The sequence below is a fragment of the Salvelinus fontinalis genome, chromosome 11 (assembly GCF_029448725.1).
Source record: "Salvelinus fontinalis isolate EN_2023a chromosome 11, ASM2944872v1, whole genome shotgun sequence".
In the NCBI taxonomy this organism is placed as follows: Eukaryota; Metazoa; Chordata; class Actinopteri; order Salmoniformes; family Salmonidae; genus Salvelinus; species Salvelinus fontinalis.
In genome coordinates, this window is record NC_074675.1 from 16,762,030 (window position 1) to 16,777,722 (window position 15,693).

The following is a 15,693-nucleotide window of genomic DNA, read 5'->3' on the forward strand; positions in this document are numbered from 1 at the left end:
GCACCATGCCAAACGCGAGGGCCTATTGCAGCAACTTTCTAGGAGGAATTGGTTTAGTGAAACGTGGATGAAATGAAATCGGGTGGGGGGGGGGGGGTTATGGTACTGTGGGAAACTGCAGGTGCACAACTGTTGAGTGAAGTCAAGCTGTGTGTGAGAGAGAGAGAGAGAGAGAGAGAGAGCTCTCCCCTCCATGTTAATACTTCCACTCTGCTGCTCTGTTTGTGGTCAAATAAAGGTTGCCACTTTCTGACACGCTATTCATGTTTCCCCCCTGAATCAGGATGCATTCCCAGTCAGGGAGCCAAGGTTATCCCTGACAGCTCTCTACCCAGCGGTGTAGTGGGTCTGTTTACCATACAAAACAGAGAGTAAGGGTGATAGAAAGATTGAGAGGGAGAGAAACTTCACTTTTGTTTATTATCTATTTCACTTGCTTTGGCAATGTAAACATATGTTTCCCATACCAATAAAGCCCCTTTAATTGAAATTTTAAAAAGTAATTGAGAGAAAGAGAGACATAAAGAGAAAGAGAGAGAGAGAAAAAAAGAGATGGGGGAGATACAAAGATACAAAGATATACAAATTGTAGATATAAAAATTGTAGGGATCACAGAACTACATTTCCATGTGTTCTCCTGTTCCCCTACACTAATCTAGGGTCAGTTTCAAGTTTTCCTGAATGGTCAAAGTTACAATTGGGGGAGGGTAAGCTGATCCTAGACCAGTACTTATGGTACAGATACATTAAATGCATGCATGTTACACGCCACTGCACACGTGCATATGCCACACAGTGTCTATTACACTCTGCAGAAGATTGCAGAGAGAAGGAGAGAAAATAGACTCTCTCTTTAACTCTCATTTCCTCCCTGTCTGTGTGATGGCGCCTTTATTTGAGCGAGCAAGAGAGCGAGAGAGAGAGAGAGAGAGAGAGACACATTGGAAAGAATTAACAAAAAAAACTGAGCAAACTAGAATGCTCTTTGGCCCTAAACAGAGAGTACACAGTGGCAGAATACCTGACCACTGTGACTGACCCAAACTTAAGGAAAGATTTGACTATGTACAGACTCAGTGAGCATAGCCTTGCTATCGAGGAAGGTCGCCGTAGGCAGACCTGGCTCTCAAGACAGGGTATGTGCACACTGCCCACAAAATGAGGTGGAAACTGAGCTGCACTTCTTAACCTCCTGCCAAATGTATGCCCCTATTAGAGACACATATTTCCCTCAGATTACACAGATCCACAAAGAATTCGAAAACAAACCCGATTTTGATAAACTCCCATTTCTACTGGGTGAAATATCACAGTGTGCCATCACAGCAGCAAGATTTGTGACCTGTTGCCACAAAAAAAGGGCAACCAGTAATATTATTATTTGACCCTGCTGGTCATCTATGAACATTTGAACATCTTGGCCATGTTCTGTTATAATCTCCACAGAAGAGGACTGGCCACCCCTCATAGCCTGGTTCCTCTCTAGGTTTCTTCCTAGGTTCTGTCGTTTCTAGGGAGTTTTTCCTAGCCACCGTGCTTCTACACCTGCATTGCTTGCTGTTTGGGGTTTTAGGCTGGGTTTCTATACAGCACTTTGAGATATCAGCTGATGTAAGAAGGGCTTTATAAATAAACTTGATTTGATTTGAACCAGTGAAGAACAAACACCATTGTAAATACAACCCATATTTATGTTTATTTATTTTCTCTTTGTACTTTAACCGTTTGTACATCGTTACAACACTGTATATATACATAATATGACATTTATAATGTCTATATTATTCTGGAAGTGTAATGTTTACTGTTCATTTGTATTGTTTATTTCACTTTTGTATATGATCTACTTCACTTGCTTTGGCAATGTTAACATTTGTTTCCCATGCCAATAAAGCTCCTTGAATTGAATTGAGTTGAGAGAGTAAGTCCTCAAATGTTAAGAAAAGAGAGGGAAAGGAGAGAGGGGACAGAGGAAGGATAAAGAGAGAGAGAAGCAGAGAGTTAAAGAAAGCCAAGGGAAAAGGAGGAGAGGAGGAAAGGAGGCGTACAGGGCTGAGGCATGCATGAGGTAAACTCTCCCTCTGACAATGCAGAGCTGTGTAGCCCAGCCAACGGAATGGCTGAGTATTGGACGTAGAGATCGCTCCATGAGAAAGAAAGAAAAGCAACGTTCTCTCCTCTGTAAGGATTCAGGTGTTTTCTCTGAGTCACTACAGCACAGGGATAGGACGTGTTTGACACAAAGAATCAAATCAAATTGTATTGGTCACATACACATGGTTAGCAGATGCATTTCGCAACACTCGCTTCTAGTTCAGACAGTGTAGCAATATCTAACTTGTAATCTAATAATTCCACAACCACTACCTAATACACACAAATCTAAGTAAGGAATGGAATACGAATATATACATATAAATATATGGATGAGCAATGACAGAATGTGTAGGTTGGTGTGTGTTCAGCTTTCAAACTGTCTGTCTGTGTGTGTGTGTGTGTGTGTGTGTGTGTGTGTGTGTGTGTGTGTGTGTGTGTGTGAGAGCTTCAATCGTCTCAAGGCCATCAATACAATTCTAAAAGACAATTCACAGGAAATAGAAAGCTCCCACACACAAACAGACACACACCACCTCTCGAATCCTCACATGAGCTGGAGGAGCAGGTGCAGTATGCTGGAGGAGCAGGTACAGTATGCCGGAGGAGCAGGTGCAGTATGCTGGAGGAGCAGGTACAGTATGCATCCTCACGTGAGCTGGAGGAGCAGGTGCAGTATGAATCCTCACATGAGTTGGAGGAGCAGGTACAGTATGCTGGAGGAGCAGGTACAGTATGCTGGAGGAGCAGGTACAGTATGAATCCTCACATGAGCTGGAGGAGCAGGTACAGTATGCTGGAGGAGCAGGTACAGTATGCTGGAGGAGCAGGTACAGTATGAATCCTCACATGAGCTGGAGGAGCAGGTACAGTATGCTGGAGGAGCAAGTGCAGTATGCTGGAGGAGCAGGTGCAGTATGTTGGAGGAGCAGGTGCAGTATGCATCCTCACGTGAGCTGGAGGAGCAGGTACAGTATGCTGGAGGAGCAGGTACAGTATGCTGGAGGAGCAGGTACAGTATGCATCCTCACGTGAGCTGGAGGAGCAGGTACAGTATGCTGGAGGAGCAGGTACAGTATGCTGGAGGAGCAGGTACAGTATGCATCCTCACGTGAGCTGGAGGAGCAGGTACAGTATGCTGGAGGAGCAGGTACAGTATGCTGGAGGAGCAGGTACAGTATGCATCTGAATGTGAGCTGATGTATGCACAGTACAGTATGTGCTTTCTTGGTTACGAGTGAGAGAGAAAAAGAGAAAGGGAGAGATAGGACAAACAAATCTATTCATTAAAATCAGAATCCTTTGCATTTGAGCTATTCCCTACAGAAGAGAGGACTATAATCAGTTATTCTTTATAAGGCGAGAAACCAGGGCTAGAGGAAAGGAGAGAGAGAGGGATAGAGACAGTGCTTGGGGACATGGTAAGGTCTCTACTCTGTATCCATCCTCTCTGTTTTGTCTGTCTGAGTGGAGAGCATGACATCACAGAGAGGTAAGAGTAATGAGCCAGTCATTAGTGGTTCATTTCCCCGTGTCACTCTCTCTCACACCCGCCAAATTAGCCTGCTAATTAATCCAACCCAGATTAGGACACAGAGGGCTGGGCCAAGACAGCCCCAACACACACACACTCACGTACATACATACATACATACATACACGCGTGTACGCCCTCCCACACACACCTAAGATCCCCAGCAGTGATACATCACCCCCGCTGACGACCGTTCCTGAGCCGCACCAGCTCAAAGACATTTTTCATTATGACCCAGCCTCACACACACACACGTTTTCATCAGATGTTGACATGAACCAGTAATGTGCTGTCCACCTAACTGAAGACATCATCATACAACCGGCGCACACACACACTCACATGTTTCAGTCAGGTTAAATAAAGGGGGAAAAAAATGAAGGTTAACAAATCAACTGTAGGACAATGGTACTGATGACACACTGACAGTGCGTCTGTGTATGTAAATTGCCACTGGGGCTGAAGGCTGCTATAGACATGCATGTGAACTAGCTACTGTAGTAGACAGAATGGAGAGGCATGTCCCACTGGGGGAGGAGAAGATGAGCTTCTCCCTCCCTCCCTCCCTCCCTCCCTCCCTCCCTCCCTCCCTCCCTCCAATCACAGGCTCCTCTGCTGTCCAGAACGGGCTGGCACTAAGCCACATCCTGCCTGACTGTCAACCCTCCCTCTTTTTCTTCCTCCTTTCTTTCTCCCTCTGTGCTCTCACACCCTCCTTCATTGAGCTTCACGTTTTGATTGTCTCTCTGTCTCCCTGTCTCCCTGTCTCTTTTCCTGCCTCACATTGCCCCACCTCTCACTCACTCCCTGTTTAGTTCACTCTTTCCGCTCTCTCTCTCACCGTTCTCCCTCTCCGTCCCTCCCTGTAACTCTCCCTGACACACATTTCTCATGCGATCCCATGTTCTCTGTCACATGAGGTTTCAGCTGTTGGACTCATGATTTGTGTGCTTTTTGAGTAGGACGGAGGGATGGAGGAAGTGAGGGCTAGAGGGAGTGAGGGCTGGAGGGAGTGAGGGCTAGAGGGAGTGAGGGCTGGAGGGAGTGAGGGCTAGAGGGAGTGAGGGCTAGAGGGAGTGAGGGCTGGAGGGAGTGAGGGCTAGAGGGAGTGAGGGCTGGAGGGAGTGAGGGCTGGAGGGAGTGAGGGCTGGAGGGAGTGAGGGCTAGAGGGAGTGAGGGCTGGAGGGAGTGAGGGCTGGAGGGAGTGAGGGCTGGAGGGAGTGAGGGCTGGAGGGAGTGAGGGCTGGAGGGAGTGAGGGCTGGAGGGAATGAGAGCTGGAGGGTGTGAGGGGAAGACAGGTGTGGTCCATCCGTGCGTAGGGGATGATGAATGGGTGTCTATTGTCAAATACTCCCTTCCACTGATTCACTGAAGGAATGAAGGGATGAAGGAATGGAGCAGCTGTCTCTGGGGAGGAGGAGGGGAACGAGGCAGAGACTGAACGGAGGAGTGAAGTAAAGAAGGAAAAACTGAACAGGAGAATAAGAAAGAGGAAAAATGATTTCCCCCGGCCCGATTTCCAATAGTCTTTTCCTTTCCTGTTTCCTCATGACCACTGGTCAAAAAGCAACGTGATGCAACCTATACAGTCTGTTCACTTATCTGTGATAATGACGGAAAGGAGATGAGGAGGAAAGGAGATGAGGAGGAAAGGAGATGAGGCCATCTTAGTGTACCGCTGAGCCTCCCAGTGAGAGGTCTGACTGGGTCAGTATCATGGTTCCTCAGGGCCAGTGAAGTTCTAGTCAAGTTTGGGATCCTACACACACAGTCGATCTGGGGTGAGGGGTCACACATTTCCCAGGGAGCCCTTTATTAAGAGGACCACCGCCTTGGCGTTAGAGTTAAAGGGGGCATTTTGGGCCCTAGACACTTCCACAACCCCCTGTCCTTTCTATGTGATCTGAAACCACTGCTAGGCATTGCAGCGATGGCTCCATCTAGTTCTGGGATAAGCTAATTAGAGCTACCAGCAGTCTTTTCAAGGTGGTGGGGGCTAGAGGAAGTAGCTAGAAGCCGAACTGGAACGGGGCCAAGACTTCCTCTGTGAGCCAAACTCTGAGTACACTACCATCGGTTCACTAGACTTATGGGGGATCTGCCATTTCAGGTCCATTGAAGAAGAAAAAAAACATCATGGAATAACATTCTGAGAATGAAAAAAAGGTAATGGAAAAAAAACACGAGTTCTAAAATCCTAATAGAGCCATTAAACAACCTGACACAGATAATACTGTGGTATATGATATTTCACAACAACACATAACTGCTCGCTAGGTAAATAAATAAATAGCTGAGATATAAAAGTGTGTGTTTGTGTAAATAGTAACTGTTATCTGCTGGAGCTGTCCGCCTCTCTGTGACTCGGTGAGAAGCAGCATCGTAGCGAGGCCACAGATAAGTACCCTCCAGTTAAAACTTCCACATTACCCAGCATTACCGGCACTATGGTGCCGTCCCCGCGGTGGGCAGCAACCCTCAGCAGTTGACAGAAGCTCCCCCCACCTCTCCCAACCCCTCTCATTATAAATCCAAAGAAGGTTGTGTGAGGTAAAAGGTGGGATGTCACTCACACACACACACACACACACACGCACACGCACACACACACACACAGTACTGTAGCAGGGCCTGGCTACAGAGGCAGGTAGCCAGATAGCACACGCCACTAAATGTCAGGTAGGAGACAAAATACCCTTTAAAAACAGGCAGAGACATTCTGGGTTGGAGGCTGGAGGGAGAGAGAGAGAGGGAGAGAGAGAGAGAGAGAGAGAGAGAGAGCGAGAGAGAGAGGAGGTAGGGGAAGTAAAGGCTAGGAAGAGGTTTAGGAGGAGAGCGATAGGAGTCAGGGATTGGGGAACGGAGCGACAGAGGGATGGAGAAATGGCGTCGCTACGACTTTGAAGGTCTCCCAACCCCCCTTGGTTATGTGTGTGTGTGTGTGGGTGTGGGTGTGGGTGTGGGTGTGGGTGTGTGTGTGTGTGTGTGTGTGAGTGAGCAGGGGGCGTGCATAAAGGCATAGACACTGATAAATGAGAGGGCTGTGTGAGTATAATGGACAAGTCAGTGGAGGGAAACAGCTCGATGTCTGATGGGATCAAACAGGGTCAGAGTGTCTTCAGCCTCTGGAACGAGAGGTCACACACACAAAGGCCATTTGGTGAGGCCCGTTTAAATGTGCAACATTTAACAACATAATGAGAGAAGTCATGAGATGGCAATAGAGCTGAGGGAGGGAGAGAGGGAGAAGGAGGAGAGAGGGAGAAGGAGGAGAGAGGGGCACATTCTCACCATTAGAACATGGGCCATCAACAGCTAACGCTCTAAGCCGAGGGGACGTAAATGGGACAGGGACTGGGAGCGCGAGTCAGCTGTGCGGGCGGAATAACAGACCGCGATCATTATGTCTGCCTGAAAAACTCCCTTTGTCCCCATTCTAGGAATTTTGGACTTAAGTGAATGAAGTGTCTTGTTGTGCACGCAGTATAATCTGATTTCTGTCCCTCTTATAGCAGAACTCGTGCCGCAGACCCCAAATCGAATTTGAGCAAGCAGAGAGTTGTAAGTCACTGCGCATTCCGATATGGCTTGAATGAGCTTGTGTGTTTTATCCCACAGGTTTTTGGGGGGGACATTTTAAAAATGCATTTCGTGCAATTCTACACAGTTTGACATGACTTATTATAACTCTCTGAAGGGGTATTTTGAGGGGTATATGGAGAAGCATTTTCAAAACACAGTATAAGTGAAAGAATACGTGGAGGGGGAAAACAGCTAACTTCCTGCATTTGAACACATTTTGCCATGGGGCAGAGAGAAAAATGTATTTTTATAATGCTATTCCACACATTTTGTCAGGAGTCTGAGATAACATGTTGACGTTATAAAGTAACTGTCTAGTGAAAATGACACTTTGTTAAAGTTAATATTCTGTTAACTTATACCCAAATGTTGTTGACTCGTATTTGTGGCTTAAATTGGAGAGAAAAAAAAGAACCTGTCACAAACAGACCATTTAAAAAATGCCTGCTATTTCCTTATAGAGGATGATGTCATCCTTCTGAGGAGGATGAGCTGGCCAATCAGTGGTCTACTGGCATGAATATTTTTTATGACCAATATACACCCACACCATTCTGTTGTTGGGGTACGCCCACACCATTCAAACACAGAAAAGCTACTTTTTAACATATCCTACATAATTACCATTTTTTTAAAGGAAAACTATTTCACTCATATTGTATAACTGACCAATGTACCATCATAGCAGGTCATTTTATGTTTTTTGGGGGGGATGAATAAGATATTTGGCTACAGAACCTCCAAAAACAAAAAAGTCCACAAATTCTGGAGGGGTTACTGGCTAGCTACAAGTCACTAGTTTCGCTAACAAACTAGTTATGTTGGCAGCAGTGCGCATGACCAGAAAAACACATCCACGACCCAAAGGCACACCCCATTTATGTTTGAAAATTGAGAAAGAGGAGGACTGTTTATTCGAGCCCAAAGTCGACCGTTAAAGCTAATTTCCTGCAATTCTACTCCGTTTGCCATTGCTTGTGGCATGTTCAAATACTTTCTGGGGGCCTGATTATGGGGGCTGGGGGGTCTACCTGTTCTAAATATGGGGGGGGGGGGGCATGTCCCCACAAGTTCAACTATGCTCTGATCTTTTCCGCTATGGATTCATGACATGCAATACAATACACAGTCTGCAGTGCAAAGCTGCTATCAATATTCCCTTTCACATAAAAGTAGCATAGAGCTAGTCCATAAATGAATTATTCTCATATTTGCAAACAAAGATGTGCATAATGACAAAACAATGCACAAGACAGCAGAGGTGGCATGCGCGTTAAACCATTAGCATGTGACACACACCACTGTATTTAGGGATGATTAGAGGGGGAATAGGGAGCCACTCTGTCCCGCAACATGTGCACTCACCCTGTCCAAGCAACCCCGCTCCCCACTGCTTAGCCTACCCGAGCGAGACCCTGTGACATTTTAATGGGCGGCTGCCGCAAATATCTAAGAAGTTCCCCCGTTATTCTGTGCATGTAGTCGATAGCAGCAGGCGAGGAGATACACTAGACAGGCTACATGAACAACAATTTGACGACAGCTGATAAAGGACCTTTTTAAAGACGCCGGTCTTTCACCCATCATTATTGTCCTGTCTATTAGGCAGCGTTATCTTGTGCTTTACAGTCGGGCTCGCAGCAGTCTCGTTTTATTCAACGTCTCCATCGATAACAAATGCCCCACATACACAAACTAACAGCATCGAATAGGGTAATTCTGACCCAATTCCAGTCTCCCTAAACACAAGCGCAAAAACATTTCGACATTGGACAGCTGTTTTTCATAACCACAACCATATTCAAAAAAAAGGGAGAGTCGGCAGCCGGGAGGAGAACAGGCGAATGACTCACATTCTATCGCCCGGAACCAGCAAGCGGCTCTCCACCATCATATCGGGCAGGAAATCCAGATTGTAGGATGAAGTCATGTTGCCCTGGCTCTGTGTCCCTCCGTGTACAGGCTGAGGATCCGCGCTCTCCTCTCTGCTCTGCCTGACAAATATACAGTGCGTCGCTCTGCTCTCTCAGCTCTCCCAGTTCGACAACTGCGCCTGGCCGCGGAGACGGAGAGGGACAGGTGCAAGTGCCGGGGCCTCCCCAAGGCAGTAGACACACACTCGGCAGTTGTCACATCCTCTTCTTCACCCACATTAGTTATTTTTTCATCTAATCCTGTCTGAAAATCCGCTCTGCTCAGGAAACTGTCGGGCTGTGGAATGCAGGTGCCGGGTCGGGAGGCGTGGCGGCCCCGCGCTGCAGCTAATCTTTAACCATTAGAAACCGTTGTGTGCTAGACACCGTTATACCGGTTATTCCCGTGCATATGGGAAAATTATCAGTCAGTGGCTATTCTTCACAGTAATATATTTGGGTCATTATACTACAAAACTAACGATAGCCTAATAACTGCAGCAATAAAAGCCCACCCAAAAGGTGTGCCTATGCAGTATTGAATTGTAGGAGGCCAAACAACATAACTCGATATTTTCTGCCAGAAAGAATGCTTCGATTTAGTGACCTTTTTTTCCACGAGGCGTTAACAATTCCATGGCCCAGCTGTAATCAATGTATATGATCGAATGCGCAAGGAGACGTGGCTAAGTACACTCATGAAGACGTGGCCAAGTACACTCATGAAAACCACATTTTATATTTCTCATCACTCAAGGCACTTAACATGGGCCATACAAATGATATATTGTTTAACGCAGCTAGGGCGGCAGGTAGCCTAGCAGTGTTGGGCCAGTAACCGAAAGGTCACTGGTTCGAATCTGCGAGCCGACTAGATGAAACATCTGTCTATGTGCCCTTGAGCAAGGCACTTAACCCCAATTGCTCCTGTAAGTCGCTCTGGATAAGAGTGTCTGCTAAATGACTCAAATGTAAAAATGTTAATGCCCATGGTATTTATTGTTCAGTAAATGTGTCGATCGTATGGGTGTGGATGAAATAAACGGGATAGGAAGCTGCTGTGCCCCCAAAACCAAACGCCTAGGAGTCAAAGCGCCCTCTCTGCTCATCCCTCCAGGGAATAAAAGGGAGACACTATAACAAGAACGAGTCTTTCTTGGCAATAGATGAAACTCTCTTGGGGAGAATTGAACAGGAACTGGGTCATGTGGAGCAAAAGAGTGAGCACACAGTGTACAGAGTGTGCCTGTTAGTGTGCAAGGTGGTGTGAGCCCAGGCACAGCTCTAGGGATAGTTTTATTTTTTTGCACATAATGGTTAAGGTCAGTGTATGGGGGGAGAAAACTGATCCTACATCAGTACTTTAGGGCAGAAAGGTCCCTGGGGTGCAAACTGTACGGTACTGCATGTTTCACCGCACCTGACCCCTATATAGTGAAATAGGTCATAAGTAAACAACATGCTACTATATATAGCAGCATTATATAGGATAGACGCGGTTGTCACGTTGGTATGAATGATTTGGGAGACAGGTGCAGGAATGCGTAATAGGGTTTTTATTTACACCCAAATTACGGCGTGCCGTTTAAAGGCACGGGGACGAAGACCAAACAAACACTATACAAAACACAGGGTTGAAACCTAAACAAAAGAGCGAGGAGTACCTTGAATAAATAACAGAAGAGCACAATGACTAACACACGGGACGAGACCCGTAATCATCTGCGCAATCCACAATGGCACGAAAGCCAAAACACACAGCACAGGTACTCACACGACCAACGGACATTGGAACAATAAACAAAGGCACACTTATACAATTACTAATCACTGGGAATAGGTGCCAGGTGTGCGTAATGAAAGTTCCGGAGGGATCTGTGACAGCGTTGAAGAGGTCAATGGGACGCAGTCCACGTGGGATAGAAGGAGGACGCCGGATTGGCGCACATTCAACAGATTTGATCAAATAAAATGGATTTTCGTCAAATCCGTCATGATTGATGTATTGTAACAGGCCCTCAATGTGGCTACTAAAGTCTGATATTGATATATTTGGCTGTTTTTCATGGATAACATTTAGTTTGTTATTTATAATGAGGGATACTTGGAGAAAATAAGACCTCTCTGAAATGAAAATGAATAGGCCCTCCGTTCTGTAAAATATATTTTTACAAGCCTAATCTTCATGATTAATATTCAAACATAGATGTCAAACAGTATCACGATTCTGGTCTAATGCTTCTACAAATGATTCATGGAGTTCAACTAGCCTTGCACCTCACAGATTGGAGTGGTTTCTCCGAACGCTTGAAAAAGGAAAGTCAACCTCTCCTATACCCAAAATAATAATAATAATTAAAACAAAGTGGATAACAGAGAACATACCTACCATTTAACCTCACTCATAGACCAGAGCCTTAGGTATGCCATTTTAAAAACTTTTCTTTGTTTTGTAAGCATTACATGGCAAAGTAGGCAGAAGGTTGTGGATTCCCAAACCACCGTGGACAAGGGTAGGAGTGAAAATATCCTGCTTACTACAAGTTTAGATAGCTGGCAGCTAGACTAACTTACCAATCTAAAACTGTTTTGCTTACGTGGGCTAATTGAGTGACTGCTGATGCACAACCAAATTTAGAAATTGCACCTTGTGTATTCTACTATTCCAACGCTCAACAGTACGTTGATTGAGTTCCCCAAAACATTGGTCTGCGGCCCCGGGTCCTGGGCCGCCAGTTCCCCATCCCTGGCTTATAGTATAGGCTATGGATCAGTAGATTGAGACCAGACTAGGCACACTTGATATTGCGTGCCCCCCAGCAGAAAATCATAGATGAGGGGCAGCATCAGGCACACATTGAGATATAATAAGAAACTCATTCTCAAACACATCTAAATTACATTCAATCAATTAAACATTTCATGACCCTCCCCTGGACTAAAAAAAAAAAAAATACTTAACCCTCCCCCTGATTGAAATTGAAAAAGTATGCCCTTCCCCCATTTTCCCCCAGGTAACAATTGTGTACATTTCGACCGCTCACTTAGAAATAGTCCCGTTACAGGTTTAGAAGAAGTGACTGCTAAATGCTAACTCCTGTTCGTATACAAGCTGGTTAGCATAGTTAGCCTAGAGAAATCGCTGGTGGCAGCCAAAGTCGTTTTTAACTGTAACACAGTTGATGTTGACGATGACATGAACATGTATTTGGGTTGACACCCATACATACTCCCAATTCTTACCTCAACATGTGTGAAATACACATGTAAACAATAGACTAAATATAGGCTAATGTGGGGTGGGGGGCAATGATGAGATTCGAGAAACTTTCCCCCATGGCATCTTTCCCCCACGTATTTCCATGGCATTTACATTCTTTAGGTCGAGATCCATTGACTTCTTTACCACATCTATGATTATAGTTATTTCAGATATTCTTATGCTGTGAAGGAATGACGTTCTCACAGGATACGTGGGGTGTGTGCTTGCATGTACAGTATGTAGTTGTGTGTGTGTGTGTGTGTGTGTGTGTGTGTGTGTGTGTGTGTGTGTGTGTGTGTGTGTGTGCATGCCACATGCGTGTGAATCCGGGTGCTATCTTGCCGAACTCCAGACACCTTTTCACTTCCACAGCTGAGGTGCCAGTGCACGGAAGACTTCACCAACCACATTGGCATTCACACACACTCTCACACACACTTTGCAGTCATACCTCCTTCTCTGTAATGAAGTAAATTTAGCATAATGTGTCCTTCCTCGTAACACAGCACATTAACAGTGTTAACAATCCAACATTCACATTAAATGAATCTACAGCTTTAGAAAACACAATGAGCAAGTTTAATACACTCACACTTACTCCTTAACCCCTGATCTAGGAACAGGATGAGAGACAAGACAGAGCCGAATACTCTCACACTCCTTCCTAAACCCTGATTCAGGAACAGTGTCAGCGAAAGACACAGGTAATCTCCTAGTAGTAAGATATAGAGGCTCCAGTTTAAATGAGGGGTCACATGAGTTTGTGTGTATGTATGTATGTATGTATGTATGTATGTATGTATGTATGTATGTATGTATGTATGTATGTATGTATGTATGTATGTATGTATGCATGCATGCATGCATGCATGCATGTATGTATGTATGTATGTATGTGTGTGTGTGTGTGTCGTGACCCTTTGTCTGTAATGTGTGCATCTCTCTGATGCCCTGTGGCGAGCAGGCCTTGACCTAATGACTTCACTATTTAAGGCCTTTACAGAAACCTAAACAAATAAGTGTTCAACTGCCTGTTAGGAGTCACCGGTACAATAATGTCCACAAGCCCGAGGCTTCCTCCCATTATCACACACACTATGAAATGTTTAATTGTCGATATAATTGCCATGTTCTCTGCAGGAGCTGCTAACCACCTTTCATCACCTTGTGCTCTTTGTCCATGTTTTCTCCTTCTCATTCTCTGTTTTCATAAAACCGTGTCTTACTCAAAGGAGAGAGGGACAAAAAGGGGGGAATTATTGACTACCCACACACCCACACATCCAACCCTTACATACAAACTTATACACAAACACCCATAAACACACACACACTCAGAAGTCATACACACACACACACTCAGAAGTCATACACACAGTCACAGTCAATGCTGCTGTTCTATTATATGCTATTGATTCGACTACACACTTTTTTAAATCAATAAAGCCCAAGGAAGTCTGGTATCTGGCCAATATACCATGGCTATGGGCTGTTCTTATTGGCCATATACCACAAACCCCAGAAGTACCTTATTGCTATTATAAACTGGTTATCAACATAATCAAAACAGTCAAATAAATGTTTTGGTATGTTTAACCATGGCATTGTTGAATACCCGTTTCTGATTGTCTTGAAGGGCATTCCAGAACGTGAATTATTTCCCCGTAACACACGGTATATTTGCACGGTAAAATTGAATGGCTATAGTTCATTTTTACATGTTTTGTTTGAGCTGCTTTTGAAAGCAACAGTCAAATTGAAAACAGTATTGGTATTGTTGAATTGGATTTTCATAATAGCAAGCTAGGTCTGATGGTTCGGTTAGCTGTAAACTGTGTATGTGATAAATACATTTTGATTTGATTGTGTTTTTACCCCCTCCTCCATTTTCTGTTTCCCAGGGTTGTGTGTTCTTTGAGCGTCTGCTCAGGGCAAGGTCTCCCTTCTTCGCTCTCTCCCCCCAACCCTTCTCTCCAAACTCTCTCTCTCACCTCAGGCTGGGGTACAGCTGCCCAACAACACAGATCGATCACATCATGTAAGACAGAGAGGGGGAGAGACAGAGAGGGAGAGAGAGAGAGAGAGATGGAGAACACACCACTCAGGACTAACATGGTTCTGAACCAACCTCTCTAACATACCATGCAGCAGGAGTTCAGACAGTACAAACACCTCCATGAAACAGAACAACCACTACCGTTACATCATCAAAGTGAGACACTCCCAAAATAATAATCACCCTTCCTCTGAAGCTTCCCTGCTCCGCTTCTTTCTCTCACCCAAAGGATTGTGGGTAACAGCGTGCTCCACTCGTGATGAGTGTCTGTTTTTGAGACGTGAATATTTAATGTGAGTTCATGAATAAAGCAGGAGAGCAAGCAGCTGTGATTGAGGCTAAGTGGACATGGGAGGAACCTGCTACAGGCCAGCTACACACAGACAGACAAATGCTCAAATGCTACACACATGATGTGTAAGTCAACTTAAATAGCAATAGAGGAGGTATTTCTTCTCTTTAAACACATACCCAGACCCCCCCCCCCCCCCCCTCTCTCAGTCAGTCATCTATATTGGTCTGGTTCATGTTTGGAACATAGTGTTCTAGAATGTCCAGACTCTCTCCTTCAATCTGATTGGCTTGTTGGTACGGTTCAGTAGGTCTACCTGTGAAGCTGCTTCCCTATATTAATCAATGCTCCATGACCTGTTTAACACACACACACACACACACACACACACACACACACAGACAGACAGACAGACAGACAGACAGACAGACAGACAGACAGACAGACAGACAGACAGACAGACAGACAGACAGACAGACAGACAGACAGACAGACAGACAGACAGACACACAGACACACACACACACACACACACACAGTGGGGGTTTTCTAGGACATTCCGAACAAGTCTCTGGCTGTTGAGCAATAGCAAGTGACTTGAGGGGTGACCCTCATACCCCGATGGCTGAACTGTAGCGCCTGCCTCTGCCTCGGGGGTCTGGTGGTCTGGTCTACACGCCTTTAAACTGAACTGGGAGACAGACAGAAGAGGAGACTGTCTAACTTGACCCTGTCTAACTTGACCCACTGCATTTCCTCAGCTGTCTGGACTGTCTGGACAGTATCACACCAGAGAACACTGTGCATTGTTGCGCTCAAATGATCTGAGTCGCAATAAACTGTTCAAAACAACAGTACAGCATGGAAACTTCACTGTAAAGGCTGAGCTGTTCCTTGCTATGCTATACTGCTGTGTGTTTGGCAAGCCAGCCTGTCCTGTGTTGTGTTAGCCATAGAC

At 45.3% G+C, this 15,693-nt stretch overlaps 1 protein-coding gene across 26 annotated transcripts in view; it reads right to left on the reverse strand.

Annotated features, from left to right (window-relative positions):
- LOC129865183 (CUGBP Elav-like family member 2) overlaps positions 1-15,693 on the reverse strand; it is a 200,414-nt gene that overhangs the window by 98,222 nt on the left and 86,499 nt on the right. The window contains exon 1 of one of the 26 annotated variants that reach the window (XM_055937723.1): positions 9,066-9,885. The exons of 23 other annotated variants lie outside the window; for them this stretch is intronic. In XM_055937723.1, the coding sequence (XP_055793698.1) occupies positions 9,066-9,142 (77 nt within the window). In that variant the 5' untranslated portion in view covers positions 9,143-9,885. Of the gene's footprint in view, positions 1-9,065; positions 9,886-15,693 lie in introns of those variants that run through there. 2 more of the 26 variants (XM_055937732.1, XM_055937736.1) reach the window with 2 other exon arrangements.